Source organism: Pseudopodoces humilis, chromosome 19, assembly GCF_049639895.1.
Source record: "Pseudopodoces humilis isolate 2021_Gansu_Grassland_sample_001 chromosome 19, ASM4963989v1, whole genome shotgun sequence".
NCBI lineage: Eukaryota > Metazoa > Chordata > Aves > Passeriformes > Paridae > Pseudopodoces > Pseudopodoces humilis.
Genome location: NC_142218.1, coordinates 8957413 through 8976424, shown reverse-complemented (window position 1 = coordinate 8976424; position 19012 = coordinate 8957413). Strand labels below are relative to the sequence as shown.

Here is a 19012-nt window from a genome sequence, read left to right as displayed (position 1 = left end):
GCTTCCCATGGCACAAGCTGGACCACAGGAGAGTGCTGCTACCCTCAGCAAAGTGCAGAGATTTTGTTTGTCTTGTCTGTTTTGCCTTTTGCTTTTGGATGCCTTGTCCGATACAAGAGAAAAGAGGAAATTCCTTGTGAGCTCCCAACCCACCTGCACCTAGCTGAGGACCACCAAAGGCAGGAGGTCCTTTTAGCCACCACAAGATTTCGAGATTTTGCTCAAATGGGAAACAAAGCCCAAAAGATGAAGAAGAAAGAACATATTTCCCTTTAGCAAGCAGAAGGGGATAATTTATGTTCTTACTGCATGACGAAGGACCAAGAATCTTCTGAGGTGCCCATCCCACTTCTACACTACAGCCCATGGGGAGACTTGTGTCTTCCCAATACTTATATTTGCTGTGCCAAATACACATGTGCAGAGGGAAGAATTCAGCTGAAGCTCTGGGAGAGGCAGCCCCTTTCTTTTCCTTTCCTGGCAGAAGAGGATTCAGGGATTCCTAAGGATGCACGACAAACTGTGCCATCTGCTGTCCTTGGTCGGCTCTGCTGGGCCTCAGTTTGGGAGGGAGAGAGAAGAGGGGATTGCTCTTTAAAGTGGACTTTACTGTCTTTCCTTCTTTCTAATGATACAAAATAAATGTAAATTCTTGCATCAGCCACAGTGCAGGTTTTCTCATGCTTCATTATGCTTCATGCTAACAGTGCATGCAAAGAGGTGTAATATGTCACCCTCGGGCCAGAAGCAGACATCAAAGGGTCAAACGGCTCAAATGAGATAAAAATGAAGTGTTTGGGAATTGATAGTCAAGTATTTTCTTTTTTTTTCTTTATCTCTTATAAATTTTTGTAAACAATCCAGGCATTGAAGCCAAACCCCCTTCATCCATGTCACAGGACTGGCTACTTACCCCTTCATTTGGCAATAAAACTTCCTCTGGACAAATTTTGATCTACAACTGTTGTCTAAAACTTACAGCTGAGATTGCACCTATTGTAGGCTAAATCAGCTGATAAAGGGAATTTTATCCAAATTGTCTGTGTGTAGAGCATGGAGCAAACACCATCAGCCAAACCACAGCTGTGGGCATTCACCAGGATCCCCCTGACTTTGGTGGGAGCTGAGTGCAGAAAGATTTTGGCTGAACTGATCAATCCATAGGGTCGAGACAGCTCATGGGACATCCCTGCCATGATGTTTCTCTGGGCAGAACTTGGCTTAAACAGGGGCTGCAGACTGAGAAGGAGGGGCTGGAGCCATCCATGGGGACCTCACAGGACACATCCCCACGGCACAAACCCACGTGGTGTTGGGGTGATGAAGATCACGGCAGGGTTTTTGGATCTGGGCTTGGGGCTGCTCAGAGCTCTGGCTCCCATCCATCAGCCCCTTGAGCACCTCACAAGTGCCACTGGTGTCTGTGGGAGGATAAGACTGCCAAAAATTAAGTGCAGTATAAGCCTTTTCATGGGTGGGAACAGAGATTTCAGCAGCCTTCTGTACCCTGCTGCTTTCTGCAGCCACAGCTTGATACCGGGGAAATGAAAAAAATCCCTGGAAAAGGGAGAAAACATGAAAAAGAGTCTAAACATCCCAGGAGCCTTGTGGGCATGTGCAAAGATTATTTAATCAGTATTAGAAACTTTATAAACAGTGGGGGGAATGTCATTAGTGTGAAGCTGATACAGCAACTGTCTTGGTCTGAATAAAATAAATATTCCAGTTTCAGGTGTCCTCCCCTCAGATCCATCAATCACCTTTGCTGTCTGTGAGGCACAAGTTCTCACATGAAAATCTTGTTTTTAGTGAAGGCTTGTTGGACATATCATCTTAAAGGTTAAATACAAAAAAATCCTGTTGAATATGTATTTTTGTTTTTAAATATAAATGTTTCTGCAGATAACGAGGTTATTTCATTTTCAAAGACTTCTTTTGGCAGGGAGGAGGAATGGGAAAAATACTTTTCTGAAAGCATTTTTTTCAAGCATAAAGCTTTGGGCTTCTAGAAAATTCTATTTTTTAATGTTTGAGTTAGCTGAGTGGGAAAAGGTAAGCTTTCAATATTCCTTTTACTTACATTTCTTGAGTGAAGATTACTCAGAGCAGCTTAAATAAAAATAAAGAGATTTGTCACATATTAGCTCTTAGGGAGGCAAATATATTTAGGAAAAAAAAAATATTTGAGGCTAAGCTTACTGCATTTAAAAATCACCTACTATTTCTTCATGGAAAATGACTTTCTGGCAAATATTTATACTTGCCTTGTGCTTTAGTGGTCTCAATGCAAGGAGAAAATACAGCCCAGCTCATGGCCTTGCTGCCCAGACCTCAGAATGCCCTAAAATGGGAATTTTTGTGAGAATATATTCCTCACTGCTTGAGCTTCAGATATGGTTTTACTCAGGGAGAGAACTTAATGAGAACTATCTTGCTGTGTGGCTGAGGGCTGGGTTTGACTCCTGCTCCTTTTGCTTGGAAAATCAGGATTGATTTATTATTTTTCAGAATATGAATCCCACGGTTTCAGTATTTTAACACAATTTTTCCCTCTGTGGTCACTAGAGTGGCACCGGGAAGAAATAGAGTCCACTGCCTTCACCAGCTACAAAACACTTCATTCTTACTTTGCCCACTGAAATAAACTCATTTCATTGTCCAAAGAGCTGCAGAGGCTCCTTTGCTTGTGTGAGGACGGTGTCATCCTCTAGGAAGTGGATTGTTCACTTTATATTGGTGTTGGGGGTAAATATTCCACCTTTTACGTTTGAAGACAGCCTGATAAAGTATGAGATCTTTTAAAAAGATATAATTTAGCTTGCTAACGCCTCAAAGAAGAATGAAAATAGGAAATAGGCTCGCTGAAGGAACTGATGGTTATTGATGAGTGAACGAACATCCCCTTTTTCGTTCCCCTCTGGCTTGAAGGCAAATCAGAGCACACCCAGAGCAGCAAACCCTTGTGAGTCATGATTTAGCAGGCTGCACTGCTAAGTGAGAAATGCCGTCATATAACTGGCATGAAAGGGGTTTGACATTAAGCAAATGAACAAAATTCCAGAGAAAGCGGCATTTTGGTGAATCCTAACCTAGGCGAGTACTGGGGAGACTCTTTGGAAGAATACATGGGTCCTTTGGTTGGATACTTCTTATGCCGGGGAGTTGAAGGGGGTGGGGGACCCACAATCATATCTATCCTGGCAAAGTAAATAAGAAAAAAGAGACCAGCAAAATGCATAATGAAGCAACACATAGAGAAAAGTTGGTCAGAGAAAAATCGCAGAAAGAAACAACTGAAAAACAGAACGACAGGGAGAGAGAGAGAGAGAGAGAGAATTTGAAAATATATTCCTCTGGAAACAGAAGGCTCTCTCCTACCACCTGGTTGTTGGTGAAAAACCAGAGTCTTACCCACCTCAGGGTAAGATTTGGAGATTTAGGCACCACTGCAACATCATTAGGAGTTCCCCCCGCCCCAGATATAACAGGCACCATGCTTTACCCTCTGGAATATATTTGCATATGTGTGGCAATATCCCATTGAGGTGGCTGGATATGAAACAACATATATTCATCCTCCTTTCAGTTCCAGTGCTAGAGAACACATCCTCAGCTAGTTCAGGGAAGCATGAGCTGCTGGGAGTCGGCGAGGAACGCTGCAGGACTGGATAACTCAATGAATGGGAGACATCCATGGTTGGCAAGGTGTCAGGATGGAACATGAGACAATGTGAACACAACACTGAAAAGAGCACATTGCAGACACAGTGACAGAGGCTTTACTGATTAAAGAGGAAAGTGCATGTAAACACCCCAGAAATGTGCTTGGATGCAGCTTTAATGCACCAAAGCCCTGGCTAGGGGAGGTGAGAGCCAGCCCTGCTGAGCTGAGCTGGCAGGCAGAACACAGGGCTTTGACTGATGAAGGAAAGGGGCATTAAAATATCTGTTCTCCAAGGTGACTTCCTCCCTGGGATGCCCATAGGGTGCAGGGTCCAACATTGGCCATGGCTTTGTCTACAGGGGACCCTTCCAGTTGTCCTGGGCAGGTGCCCAGCCATGGGACCTGCTGGTGCCCAAAGGATGGCCTCAAAGGGGTCTGCTCCCATCACCATCACTGATCTCCTGCTCAGTGGGGACAGTGAAACCTGTGAAGCTGCCTGGTAGTCTTGGATCCCAAATCTAGGTGCTTCATGCTTTTGAAGCAGCTCCTGGTCCTCCTGGCTTCCCTGTGAGAGGATGGGTGGTGGCCTTGACCAGCCCCAGACCCTCATCCTCACAGTCCCAGAGCTAGAGCTAAGAGGAGAATCCATTCTGGTCTTGGAAAGCTGCAATTCCTTACCCCAACCTCCCCAAAAAAGCAGACAACCAAAATGCTCTGTCTTTGCAGCATGGCCCTGAAGGCCTGGGAGACCTGGATGGGTGGTGAGGCAATCTGGCACAGCCCCCAGGGTGCTGGAGACTCAGGAATGCCACCTGGAGCCAGTGGAGATGATAACCCCGATGCCCAGTGCCCACTGCAGAGGCGGCCTCAAGGCCTCTTGTTTCAGGTTACCAAAGTTAGGAAATCTCAATCCCCTCCCTCTCCTCTTCACCCTCTATATTCAGCTACACATCTTGGATCTATGATCACTGAATTTGTACTGAACAGGAGAGAGAGGCTCACACAGAGGAAATTCTCCAGGATATTTTAGTCTCCATTGCAAGGGAGAATGTTCTTTCTGGGAAAAGCACAGTGTGCAGCAAGGCTGAGAAAGTTACCTCTGCGACTTGAACATCAAAAATAGCAGAGTTAAAATGGTCTCCGAGAGATTCATGGCAGAACAGAGATTCCTCTTTTTCCCAGTACAACTTTCCTACTTAATTCCTGAGGTTTGTGTCAGCTGTTTGCATACAAAACCACTTCTTATTTCTTCACGTTTTCTGACTCTGCCAGGGACTTAGATGGGTCTGAAATTAATAGAAAACTTCCTCAATGGCTTCTAGGGGAACCTGGGCTGCCACAGCCAGCAAGGGAAGCAATTTCATCCTCCAAATGTAAAAGCAAATGGTGTATTTTTTTGACTGGAGATTGCCCATGGCCAAGCCCTGACACAGTTCTGGGTGTCCTTCAAGCTCTGCAGAACTGGAGCTACTTCTGCTGAGCCAACACAAACAGGGGTGTTGGGGGCTTGGGGTCTACTTTTCCCATCAGGGCTGAAGGAGATTAAACTCTGACCCTCTGTTCAAGAAATCAAATTTATGTGTTTGGGTTTTATTTTTCCTTCCAGGAGAAACACGAAAAACATGGAACCTTCTCGGTTCCACTTGTCCCTTTTCCACATTCCTTCTCCTATTAAAATGAACACATCTTGCCCTAAAATCCCAGCACAGAAGCTGAAATGCAGCTCTGCTAAACCCCACCTACGCCGGTGGGCTTGGATGAGAAATTCCCATCTGCATGGATTTTCAGCAGACTGTGCCACCCATGGAGGGATTCCTCCTCAAGGGGCTTAGCATCCCAACAGGGGGAGGGGGCTGCTGCCTCCTCACTGCTCTGTGGCAGCAGGGCCACAGCCAGGACACCAAATTTTGTCTTATTTCACTCCCAGAAAGGCACCAAATGACCCACATGAGCCTTAACACTGGGGCACCAAACCTTTGCACCCTGCCAGGAAGACCATGGAGACCTATCCGTGTTTGCTATGGGATATACCATCATGCCAAAAGCTCCCAAAATAAAGCAGGAGGATGAGCCATGATTCTTGTATGTCCTGAAAAGAGAGTTTTAGGGCAGTCCCTCTCCTGCTTATCCCTGTGGGTACCAGCCATAAGCACTGATGTCCTCCTTGGGGATTTGTCTTAAAAAGGAAAATAATAAGCTGTAGCTGCAAAGGAAAGTGTATCTCTCCTGGCAATACCTCCACAGTGAACAAAAAGCAGTGGAAAATGAAGCAAAGAGAGGGGTCTCTTGCCTGGCCTGAAGGTTTTTAATCCGGGAGAGCATGTCCAGGTGCCCAGCTGAGTACTGCTCGATGACGTCCATCACGTCGTAGGGACGAAGGCTCTCCTTAAACTTGCGCTTGGAGACAAGAAACCTCATAATGCTGCAGGAGACAGAGAGCAAAATCATAACACAGTCCCTGGGTGCAGCCTGACCTGCTTAATGGCAGATAAAAAAACTCTGCAGGGAGCTGCTTTGGAAGGAAAATGGAATAAATCCCAACCCTGTGGGTTTGGGAGAGGATGCAGCAATAGGAGAGAGGAAGGGGATTGCGGGGGCTGGTGGCTGAAGCCCTGTCTGCGCCAGGGGGTCCCTGATGCCCCTTGGACTGTCATCTGTGCATGTGCTCTCTGCACCAGTTTTAGAAATGTCAGCATTAAATCTCAGAGCTGGTGAGAACCGTCATTTGGATGCATCCCTGCAGGGGATTTTCCTGTTTCTCCATTTATTCCTTCCCTAAGCAAAAAATTGCCCTTCCTGGCAAAATTGTCTGTAAAGCAGGGCAGGCCACCCAGGGGAAAAACAGCCTGCAGCACACACATGTCAGCATTTGCCAGCACTTCTTGGGCTTTACACTTCTCATTTTTCTCTATAATTTATTCTTCTGGACTGACTCCCCCCTCTCCCTTTCTTACCACACTGCCCTGATGCTGACTTTCAGCCCTGGTGTCAAATCTTCTGTCACAAACTCGCAGTTGCAGCTTTTGTTCTCATCAGGAATGTCTTCTCCAGGGAGGCTTGCTTCTGGGTTTGGGACAGGGAAGGAGAAACACAACACGTTATTGTTTCCTGTGCCAGTGCTGCACAAAGGAAGACGAGGCAGATCACAAACAGCAATCCCAGGGGAAGCAGCGGAGGAGCCTTTGCTGAGCATCCAGATGAGAGCACTTCCCAGGATGTGCTTAGGTGACATTCAGCAGTGCCAATTGCAGCTCTTACCCATCCCTGTATCAGTGAATCCCAGTGTCATTTGGGTCAGAAAAGTCCTCGAGTCCAACCATTCTCCCAGCACTAAACCATGTCCCAGGTGCCACCCCTAGATGTGTTTTAAATCCCTCCAAGAAGGTGACACCACCACTGCCCTGTGCAGCCTGTTCCAGGGCTTGACCACCCTTTCAGTGAAGAAATTTTTCCTATTATCCAACGTAACTTTCCCTAGCACACCTTGAGGTATTTTCCTCTTGTCTCAATGCCTGACTGTTCCTCCTTCCCTCATCCTGATATACAGAAATATAAACATTGTCACGGTTATCAGAAGGGATTTTCTTGCTTCTTCTAATCATTATTTATAAGTTTGGGTTGGAAGGGACCTTTTAAAAAGGCTCTCTAGCCCAACCCTCTGCAATGGGCAGGGACATCTTCAACTTGATCAAGCTAAAAGACTGGGAGGGGAAGGAGCCCCAACACCTTGACTTGCAGCTCTGCCCTTCTTAGGTGGGGAGGGAGAGGATGTTGGGTCCAGCTGGGAATCTGGGGTCCAGCAGGACACCCCAAGCCCTCACCTTCCGAGTTCTGCCGCGACGCCGCTCCCTTGATGCGGAACGCTTGCCGGGCTCGGCTGCGGTCTCCGAAGCTCCAGCTCTTGGGCACTTTGCTCGGGCTGTCCTCGATGCTCTGGTCAGCGCTGGGGGACCTCCTGATGCCCTGAGCCTGTGGAGAGCCTTTCCCTTTGGTGCCAGCACCGCGGGGACTGGAGAAGACACGATCTTTCAAACTGACCTTCTGACTGTTCAGAGAAACACGTTGAAACAAAGACAAAAAGGAGACAGCAGGAGGAGTCATTCTGGAAACCACGCAGTCCTTCCCCACCAGCCATTAGAAACCAAGAGCACTTCCAAGCAGCAGTGACATGTAGCTTTGGTGTTGGCTTTTCTTTTTTTTTTTTTCTCTTTCCAATATATATTTTTTATTTTTGTTTCAAAGAAAGCATTGTAGAAATGTTTCCGTCATCATGAGTGAAATGGGAATGGTTCATAAGAGAGAGAAAATAATGAGGACTTAAACAGAAGCCCCTCATGGGATGCCAGGGCTGGCGGGACAGAATGACATTAACAATGAGGTTATGATTCCTTAAATCACTGATCGACTCCGATCACGAGTTAGGAAGCTTTTCTTTCACAACTGCCTTCCAAAACACTATGGCTAATAAGAAAATACCAATTAAAAAAAACCCAAACCATTATCTTAAAACTTTTGTGCAAACACTTCACTTCTGGTGCTCAGATCTGTCCTTTCCCTTTCTTCAGCTCCTGTATTTCCTCCCTCTTAAAGCATGATCTGCCCTCTTTGTATATTCCAAAGAGTTTCTCTTTATCTAGTTACATATTGAAACACATAAATACAAACAGTGTGCAACTCCTTTGTATCCTATAAAAATCCCATCTAAAAGCTATCTGCCATCTCCCTGGAAGTCTGCTATGGGTGTCATAAACATGGAAAGTAAAATTTTAAAACTCCAGAATATGGCACTTTAATGCCTTTTTTCCTACTGGACTCCTTGCAATTATGGTTGGAAAATATGGTCTCTCCAGAAACAGAGATGATCTCACTGGGAAATAGTGACCACCCAACTCTAATTAGTTTCCAAATTTTGCAATTTGCATTTAAAGCCTTTCACCCAAATTAAGATGCTGAATTTTCATGTGAAAATTTGAGATTTTGTGAATCTTTATGAAACCACAAACTTTATAGAGACAGCATTGGGGAAAGCAGACTGCAAATAGTTTTGGACCATTTCATATTTTCTTAATAGCAATCGATGATTAAACTCCACTGATTAGATGTTGGACAACCAGTGCAAGATACTTGCACAAATAGCCAATATTTTATATATAGGTATATCAAAACTGAGTGAAGACAGGGATTTAATTCCCAACACTCTGTACCATTGCAGCAGCCACTTATCCTTCATTCTGCTGCCAACTCTCTGCCGCAATTTGCGGGAAGAACATTTCAGAAATTTTAATTTCCACATCACCAACCAAAGACCTGCTTTTTTTTTGCTTTTTTTTTTTCGGTGTGTCTTTCAGCAGCACCAACTTGAAAGTCAGAGCCACACGGCCCTTCTTTGCCTTCAAAACTGGCACGAGGTTCTTCAATCAGAACTTGGCTGCTGGTTTTGAAGCAAAGCAAAACGCTGCTCCCTTTTCCCAGCCGCCGGCTGTTCCCTGCTGACAGGAGCAGACAACAGCTCCAGCCAGCGAAGGAAGAAGATGTGACTCGAGGACGCTCAGGGAGCAGATTTGTCGAGTAAGAAGGTGCTATTTTTACAAAGTCACTTTACATTGAGAGACAACAAACATTTACAGGGAGAGAAAGGTGCTTAGGCAGCGTTTTGCAGAGTTTTGTGGGGAGGGCATCCCCTGGGCTGCAGGGAAGGGTTGGCTGTGGCCACAAGCTCAGCAGCAATTTCACACTGAAAGATGGATTGGAGAGAAAATAAAATTTGCTCATGACCAAACTAAAAAAGGCAGAATTATTCCAATTAAAGACGAATATTAATTCAGGTAAGTGCTGGGGATTGAATTTCCAGTGTGGTGCTCATCTGCAGGGGCTGTCTGAAAGACATGGGATCAGCAGAGCTGAAATCCAGGTCAGAGGTACAAATCCACACAGGAATCTGGGAACAACCACATGCCTAAACACCTTTCTGGAAGTAAGCCTTCATTACTAATGCTACCAAAACCATCGTACATAATGAGCCAAAGGTTTAAATGAAATTCTCACTCTGAGTTTCTTGGAGTAGAAACCAGATTGAAATTTCGTCATTCGATTCTAAATAGGCCAACTGGATATTTTTTCTTTATTTTTGTTGATTTGACAGAGTAACATTTCTTGAATCCACTGTGTTTCAGTAGTACTGTTACTTTGAATTACCTCTTTAAAAAGTAAGTTCAATAAAACTGCTTTAGCAACACAGAAATATTCAGGATTCAAAGTGATCTCTTTGTGCCCTGTACTCTGCTGAGTTTCTCCCATCACCAATCCCAGCATAAAACCAGTTGCCTTCCACTGAGTATGGCAGGGTCTTTTCCTTGGAGCCTCTTTTCCATTCCCACAACAAATGTGCTACAAATGTTTGCAGGAATCACAAAAAGCCAAAAAGGAAGGGTTGAACTTGGTGAGGGATACAAGCAAAGAGTTTCAAGCCTGAGAGCATGAGGAGCAACACATTAAAAAATCTCATAGAAATCTGATGAACAATTAGGATCTGAGTGGGTTTTGTTCCCAAGTGCTCACTAAGGAAAAAAACCCAACACTTGATGTAAGTTCCTTGTTCAAACACAGACGACATGAGACACCATGGACAATTGAATTTTTCTTCTGCCATGCAATTCCCTCATTGGAAATGACACCTGGAATCACATGCAAGTACAATCCCTGCAGAGGAGGATGCTGTTGGGGTCTGCAGGAGCTGGTAGGAAAAAAAATCCCAAAGGAATACAGACATACATAGGAATATATGTTGTCAGCTAATCCAAGATCATGTTCTCACTCAACCAGAAAGTCATGCAGAAGGACGCAGAGTGTCTCAGAGAGGTGTTTGGATGTCACTCCAGGATGGTAAATGAGCCTCAGTTGAGTGGGGAGTGTTGGTGACATGAAGGCAAGGACAGCAGGGACAGATGGACGCTCACAGTTGTGACAGTGGCACGAGCACAGGGCAGGAGCTCTGCTCGTGCCAGGGGAAGGAAGGGAAAGGGAACTGTGGCTTTGCAACCAGAGGCAGAGATTGGGGGAAGCCACAACAGCCTGACAGGGTGTGGTTTAATTCTAGGTCCTCATAACCACTCCAAGTGGCACCTATGAACACAGATTTGACAGCAAAAATTACCTTTCCAGGCTGACTGTGGGAAAGTTTTATAAAAATTCAGGTTTTGACTTGAATTTAACGTAGAAACTGAGCTAATTTTTCTCTGTTGCCAGTCAAAAAATTAGAGTCCATGCTGGAGAAACTGGATGATGTTCATGGCTTTAGTGGGCTTTGCATTTTGTTGAAGTCCAGCTGCCCAGCACTCAGCAGAGAAATGTGCAAGTACTGACCTTCAAAATGAGCTGCCATCAGCCTCCTTAGGATGCCACGGGTTTAAGCTCCTGTTTGAAATGCTCTGGTTTGGGGTTCATTCCAGTTCTCTATAGTATTAAATCAGCACTTTAAAAAAAATGTGGACTCATTACATTAGCAGTAATTTTAGATCAATAGAAAGTATCAGCTGTAAGGTCTTGTCATTGATTTTAAACTATGCTTGAGCCATTACTTCATTTTCTTCTCAGCTAGCCAGGGTGAGTTGGATTAGTACAGACTCAGATCCATTTCTGCATCCAAACTCAACCAGTATCAGTGCTCATTCTTCTGAGAAGCTGTGGCCAGGAGAAAAAGGTTGTCTCCTGTCAGTAGATGAGGGGGCTTTTTTAAAATCAAGAATTTGTGCTGAGCTTGTGGCATATGAGAACAACTCATTAAAAACCAGGCAGGAGTGCCAGGAGTGAATGATGGCCTTTGTGATTATCACTGGGCTCCAGTCTGCTTGCTGGTGTGGGTAAGAGGCAGAAACCAATTACTGGAGACATGAAGAAAGGAAAATAAAACAGTGTATGCAAAATCTGGTGTGACTAAAACAGAAACCAAGAGAGGGCCCAGCTCAAGCCTGGTTTGCCTCCAGCAATTCCAGAAAAAACATTGCTAAAAGGTGAATTCAGCCTAGAGAAGGCAGTTTCTAGAAGCAGAGAAACCTGGGCGTAAGGGAAACAAAACATCAGCCAGTGATTGTGTCATGGTGAGTAATCCCTCTCCTTTTCCTCATCCACAACCACAGTGCTAGACTTGGATGGGAGCCACCGAGGCTGTGATGGCAAAGATTGGAGTTGCACCATCCCTGCAGCCACCACACAAGCACGGGAAAGCACAGGGCCTCGGATGAGTGAAGGGACACCGGAGCCAGACTCATGTCTGTAACCTTTGCTGTCCTGCAGCATCCTGTTACAATCACCCATCTCATCCTAATTCCCAGCCCTCTCCTCCCAGACTGATGTTGAGTGCTGTCAGACACCACATCAGCCGCATCCTGCATCTTCTCCCAGCTGTTTGCGTTTCAGGAGCAGAGCAAAGGGTTGCACCTCTGAGCTGGCTGATCATTCCCAAACCAGCCTCCCAAACCCAGAGCCACAGGCCACTCAAGGGCTCTGCAAACACCTTTTCTTCACTGCCCTGGTGCCCCCATCCCACTGTGAGGTGCCCTCATCTCTGAGTGTGCCGGGAAAGTCTCTTACAAAGCAGAATACAATAGAGCTGATAATCTGGCTTGGTGTAGTTACATTACTGCCTAAAAATGAATGTGATATTGCATTTATTGACTAAAGATCACTGGTTTAGTACATTAAGAAACCACAGCTTCTAAGGAGTTTCCTATTAATTTACCTACATTGAGTTTTCCATGATTGCCTCATGGTGTGCTCTTATTTCGTTATGTGCATCCTAGATGAAGGCTTTTAGCACTCAGCCTGAGCTGCATCAAAGTGCTGGCATCTGCCCCAAGAGTTTGTGCAGTGGGGATTGTTGGCAGACACCCAAGGGTCCAGAGAAACAAGACATCTGAATTATTTTTACATCCCTTCACAGTTAACCCACAGTTCTACTAAAGCACAGGGTGTATAACACTACATTCAGGATAGATGCAGGTTACAAAGATGCTCTTGTTGAACTCCAAAGGTTCAAGGGTCCTTTTTGACTGGAAGAAAAACAGTCTGTTATCCTCCTTTTCAGACTCTCCAACAGATTGAGAAGATATTGAAGTAACACTTTGTTTCATCCTCCCTTTCCCTTGCAGAACTCAAGACAGGGGAGATGAAATGAGGACGACAGAGGGACAGAATTCAGTAGAAAACAGAAAAAAATTACACTGGCTTTAGCAATTAAAAACCTAGGAAGACATGCAAGGAAGACACTGAGATCAGAGTGGCTGATTTTCCAGAAAACAGAGCTAGACATGAACAGATGAGAGGACAGATTACGAATAGCACTGCTCATTTTCATCTCTGCCAAAAACAACCTCAGTGTTAAGCAACTGAGAGGAGGCTTTCTCTGGGGAGGAGTCCCTGCTCACACTACACCTCCACACATAAAACAGCCTCACCTGGCAAATGGGAACACCACAGAAGTCAGGATCATTTTTTCCAGCTAGACTATTGACCAAATCTTTGCCATTTGTCTTGAAATGCTGCCTGAGCAACTGATGATCACCCAATATTTACCCACACTTTTCAAGGCTAACCTTCAAGGAAGGCCACAGCACCACCAAATATGTAGCAGGAGGCTGACTCAGAGGTTCAGGCTATTTATCCAGATGTAAAGGATTTCCTACTGTGGAGAAACTGCTTTTTATGAACCCTAGATCATGCACCATTCCTCTTTGTTACCCATTCAGAGATGGGATTTACCACTCTACTTCTGAGCACCTGGTACACGCAAACCTCAGCCATGTGAGTCTACCCTCTAGACTGACAGAGAATAAAAAGAGCCAGCAGGTCAAAAAATAGCAAGAAAAGAAAAGATACAGGTTGAAACAATTAATGAAGATAATCAGAGATACATATACTGTTAGAGCTGCAGTTTTATACTTTCAAAGCTGTAGTTTGTTGGCTTTCTGAGGGATACAGAGACTGGTGATTTTGAGAATTAAAACGGACTCCAAAAAAGAGCATGCAAAAATCCGAGTTCACAAACATGCGGCATCACTCAGTGCCCTGCCACTCCTGGGCTGTCCACCTGCCTGGCTGCGGGGCGAGGAGCTCGGGGGTCCCCTGCCAGCATTCACAGCATGCAAACTCTGGGCAGTGGGAGATCAAGAAGGTGCATGTTTGCTGCTGAGGAGCAGGGGTGGGGGCAGAGACTCTTCCGGTGCAGGTGTGGAAGTATTTACGCACAAGATAAGATCTATGTGTCTGTGTATACGGCCATGGGTGCACTAAGGGATGCTCCTTGGGAAGTCCCTGAAAACACCTAGCAGTTGTCAGCTGGATGAAAAAGATGCAAACCCTGCTGGTACAAAGCCCTGAGCTAAAGCTGTCTGTCCCCCTCGGGGTCTAGAAACAGAACCATTCACAAGGCCAATGTCAACGCTCAGGGGAGCCCGTGTCCCCTACGTCTGGTGGGACAGGCTGAGATTAGTCCTTCTCTAGCTGCGTAGTAGAGGTGCTAGATAGGCAAGCTGTGGCTTCCAAAGGCCACCAGGCTAGGAAAGGTCAATTTGTCATGGTCAGAGAGCCAAAGGAATGGTGACTGAGCAGAGGCAGGAAGCTGGTATTTCTCATGCTACTAACTGGACATTGCTGTACAGTGCAAGTCAATTTGCAAGGATTCCCTGGACATTGAGGAGAGATGGAGTGAAAGGGAGGACGGGGTCTTTTTAAAAAAATTAAAATTTTTCATTTTTCTTTCTCTTTTTTTTCTTTTTTTTTTTTTTTTTTAAAGATTTCCATTGTTTGTTAAACTTCATTTCCTGGCCTCCTCCCTTGCTGAGCAAACACTGGCTTTGGCTTGGCCCAGCCCAAATTCCCCATCCTCATCCCTTTGCTTCGTGTGCTCTGCACAACTGGCAGCCAGGGAAGGCTCTAATTTCGGGGCGGGCACTGGGGAGGCTCTTCCACCTCTTTTTTTACTCATCTAGTACCTCTATTAAGCAGAGAAGTGATCAGAACGGGTGGTAGCAGGGTAGAGGGAGAATGAGCCGTGCAGCTTTTGATTAGTTTCGTGCGACGCATTTCCCGTGGTACCTAGAGTTTCCTGAGCAGCATCCGCATAGTGACTCTCTGCACGGTTTGCTTTTACTGGAAATGAGGGGAGAGTAAAAATTAGACCTGGAAGCAAATGCCAGACAGGAAACTTTTGATTACTGACTCTAGGTTTAAAAGACAGGTGTTTTGAGGGCCGGGTTCATGACAGGATTGTTCTGCTTGAGTGTTCAGTGAGGAAAAAAAAAAAAAAGTAAATCAAAAATCAAGAGGGTTTCTGAAATTTGTTTCACTGTGGTCAGTAAATTTAATTATTAGACATGAGGCATTCTGCTCATTGAGTTGTTGGCGTCAGTTTACCTACAATTAACTGCAAGAAGATTTTTCATCTGATTTGGAAACAAAAAAAATACTCTGTTCTTCTTCTAAATATATAAAAAAACATAGGTTTTTTTCAAATTGTGTAAACCATGGAAAGCGAAAACTGTAACTTGTTTTGTCAAATACTATCCAAAAAGCTCAAAATTGTTTGGTTTTTTTTCCCAAAAAACCAAACAAAAACACTCACAAAGAGAGTTAATTAATATGTGAATTATTTGCACTTTTCATATGGGAAATACCATTATATTAAGCCTGGCATTAAAAAAAAAAACAAACAAAAATAGATAAAAACAGGGTGTGGTGCAGTCCCTTTATGGGAAGGGAGTTGAACATCTGTGTTCACACATCTGGATTTTGTAAAGATTTTCGGACAGGCCCTACCACTTCTGGGGAGTTGCTCACTTTGAGGAGGCACCACCACAGCTCCATCCCAAACGTCTGCTCAGGCACTGCCCTGCCAGGAGATCCCCACCAGGACCAGGGTCCTCCACGCCATGGAGCAGCCCTCTACCTGTGGAAGGGGAATGACGTGGCCCCATCACCCCACCAGGCCACCAACCACCAGCACGCAGCTCTTGCCAGATTCATGGGCAGACTGGAAAGGCTGAAGGGCATCAAATCCCACTCTTATTTTACACTTGAGTTGGGTAATCAGAGGAGCTCACGGGCACAGCATCCCATGCAAGCTCAGCCGACACCACCCTCGGCATCCTGGGGACTCCTCAGGTGTCCACAACGGGACCCTGCATCCCCAGGTAGCCCCAGGGGCTGGTGGTGCTACCAGGGCTGTCCTGGAGCTGGCGTGGGAGTGGGATATTGAGCATGCAGAGCCTCAGGGAGACGCGTGGGTTTCTCTCCTCTCAGTCTCCTCTGCAGTCCCTCCAGAAAGATGCAGTTCCTTCCGTGCAAATAATCCGCTCCCCTAAAGGCAACTGATTATTTCCAGATTACTGTCAGTCCCAGCATGAGTCTCTGACACCAGTTAAATTAGTTAGAAGGCCAAACAGCAGCCCAGGCTCATGTGGCCCATGGGGTTTCTATGATTGACCCTGGTTTCCACGGGCAGCAGAGGTTCGGGACACCTCGGACATCCTTGGCTGGATGAGCAGGGGCCCACTGAGTCAACCAAAGGCATCCTCCAGTGCGTACAGAAGCCTTAATCACACCCCTGAAGAGAGATCTTGGGGTTGTGTGTATCTCAGACAGACATATACACACACTGAGAGATTAACACACAGATATACACACACGGTACAAGGGACCCAGCCCAGCATTCACCCAGTGCAAGGCCAAGGTCCTGCTGAGCTCACTGGGGTCAAGGACAAGCCACAGCTGAGAACAACCTTCCAAAGAGGTTCCTCTCATTACCTACAGCGCTGAACTCATGCTGGACAAAGTAATCTGAGTTTTAGCTTCCCTGGAATCCTTCTGTTTCTTTTTCTCTGATATTAATGTGTTATTATGTTCATTTGGTTCATCAGTTTTTAGCTTTTCACCCAATTGTACTTTGGAAAATGCAAGAGGAAGAAATGTGGTTGTGGATGCCTTCAGATGTTTCTCAAACCATCTGTTAAAGAGCATCTGAAGCCCACATTTCATACAGGAGCCTCCATAGCCCTGGCGAACCATGTGCTGTCTTTTTTGACATTACAATCAAAGCAAAACAAACAGAAATGAGATGCCACAGCTAATTTTCAGCCTGATAAACGGAAGAGTAACCACCCCCCATTACCACTCTGATCTACTGGCTTTCTGCAGCAGGAGGGGTGAGAAAAGCCCTAGCAGAGAGCAGGCCCCCCTTTCCTGGGCTATGAGGGAGAGTGGATTTGCATTTGGAGCCTGCGTGGCAGCAGTGTTGTCCTGGAGGTGGGATGGATCCCAGGGCAGCACAGCCAGCCTGGGGAGGGGCAGGGGCAGGGTGGACAAAACACCCAAATGATGGGCACCAGGAGGCTCTGAAAAGTGTTTGTTTTTTAAAGGGAGGAGAATAAAAAGGGGAGAAGGGGTACATAGCATGTAGAAAAAGGCCAGCATCTCTTCTGCTCATCGCAGCCTAAGCTCCACCTCTGGGAGAGGTGGGCTCCTGGCCCCCAGGCAAATCAGCACAGAGCGTTCCCAGCACTTGGATGTGGATGCAGACAAGCTCATGGTGGAAAAACAAAGCAGAAACCATAGAGAAAGGACGTAACCTGTCCCTCAGATCACCTGTCCCATTTTACACCAAGACTAAATCAAAAGAGAACCAAGAGAACCACCCAGGAGAAATTCCAGGTGACCCTGAGCCTCTGCCACACTGACCCCATCACCTCCTCATGTCCTCCCAGCCCGGGCAGCAGTTCTCCCAGTGCTGTGTGGGCAGAGATCAGCACTGGGGTCAGAGGGCAGGACCCCAACAGCCACCCTGCTCACTGGCAGAATGCTTGGGATGCTCCCTGACCTCACAAGACACTGTTTATCCTGCATAGCATAATCCCATGTGCCGTGCCAGCATGCCTTCTCTAAATTGAAATAAAGTAAGGTGAAAAACTGTGGAAAAAGCTCTTTCTGTTCCATTTGCTGCAGGGGGTTTGTGGTGTATAGGTTACAGAGAGAAGGATATAGGAAATCAGCCACTCCTTACACATTACTAAAACAGGAGGAAGATCCAGCTGCCTCCAGGTGTAAGACTGTTTCCTTACAGAGATGGAAATGCAAGGTGGAAAATCCTTTCCCAGCTGAAGCAGTGGAAGTGTGGAGCTGGGGTCTGCTGAGAGAGACGATTCATCCCCAGGAGCTTCCTGAGTGAAGCATCACCAGCAAGTGGGTGATTAACTGTCAGGTGGGCAGAGAAACAGGATGAGTTCTCTTTTCTAAGGGCAGGATGACACACTGAGCATCACCGGGAAGCTGCTGGAAATTCAAGTGGGTGGAAGATTTGGGATGTGAATGTAAAAGACACAGAAAATTTTATTGGGGAAAACAGGCAATTTGGGCTCCTCTGAACATAAAATTCCTTCCTGAGGTCTGGGGCATTATCAGATAGAAGGAAAATTACAGTGGGAACAGGTAGGGTTGGTATTGTTCTAACACACAAGGAAGAAGGAAGGAGCTTTGGTGCTGCCATGGCAGCAGAACTGAACGATATGAAATAAACTCCAAAGCTCTGCACAGCAGCTGTAGACCCTCAGCTAAGCCCTCCTTGGGCTGGGCTTTAGCAAGAAAACCCATGGGTGTCACAAGAGACAGGTGCACCACAGGAGCAGGAAACAGCACTTGGAAATGACTCTGATGAAGGCCCTATAAATAGTAAAAAATACTCTGAAAAAGGACAGGGAAGGACTATTTTTACTTCTTTCTGTGACATAAGGTTGAGAAAATAGAAAGTGATCAGGGAAAAACCTGCAACCTCTATGAAGAAATATTGTACACAACTTCAGGTTTCAAGAAAATAAATATGAAACCTGTAAGACAGGATTGAGATTCAAAAATCAGAAATAAGACTATTTAGTCTTAATAGATTGCAGGGTTGATGTGTGGTGTAACCCTGTAAGGGTCTGTCAGATGCCAAATTTCCTTGGTTATGGAGCTGATGGGGCTGAACAGGGATTTCTTCTCATTGCACTGTAAGAAATGTGGATTTACCCTTTGATGCAAACAAAGTTTATCACTGAATGAGGCAGGACAGCAGAGCATCCAGACCCTGGGATGAAATTCTGACCCTCCTGATGCCACAGGCAGGTGAACAAGATTTCAGCCTTGGTCTGCTCCCAGAGAGCTGTTCCCAAGTAATGCTCCCTGCTCTAATAATGCTGGATGGAGGCTGACTTCACTCCAGCTACATTTAAGACCTTAAGCAAAAAATAAAAAATAAAAAAAATAAAAAGAAATCTGGATAGTTGAAACATGATCTTGGAGATTTGGGTTATTTGGCAGGAAAGT

The 19012-nt window shown here is 45.6% G+C and overlaps 1 protein-coding gene across 4 annotated transcripts in view; it reads right to left on the bottom strand.

Moving 5' to 3' along the window:
- The window catches only part of KCNQ2 (potassium voltage-gated channel subfamily Q member 2), a 74610-nt gene that overhangs the window by 13999 nt on the left and 41599 nt on the right, over nucleotides 1-19012 (bottom strand). For 3 of the 4 annotated variants that reach the window (XM_005524792.2, XM_088064483.1, XM_005524793.2), the window contains 3 exons: nucleotides 7486-7709; nucleotides 6619-6727; nucleotides 5955-6086 (listed from right to left, as the gene is read on the bottom strand). In XM_005524792.2, coding sequence (XP_005524849.2) covers nucleotides 5955-6086; nucleotides 6619-6727; nucleotides 7486-7709 — 465 coding nt within the window. Of the gene's footprint in view, nucleotides 1-5954; nucleotides 6087-6618; nucleotides 6728-7485; nucleotides 7710-14755; nucleotides 14810-19012 lie in introns of all 4 variants that reach the window. The other variant, XM_088064484.1, reaches the window with a different exon arrangement.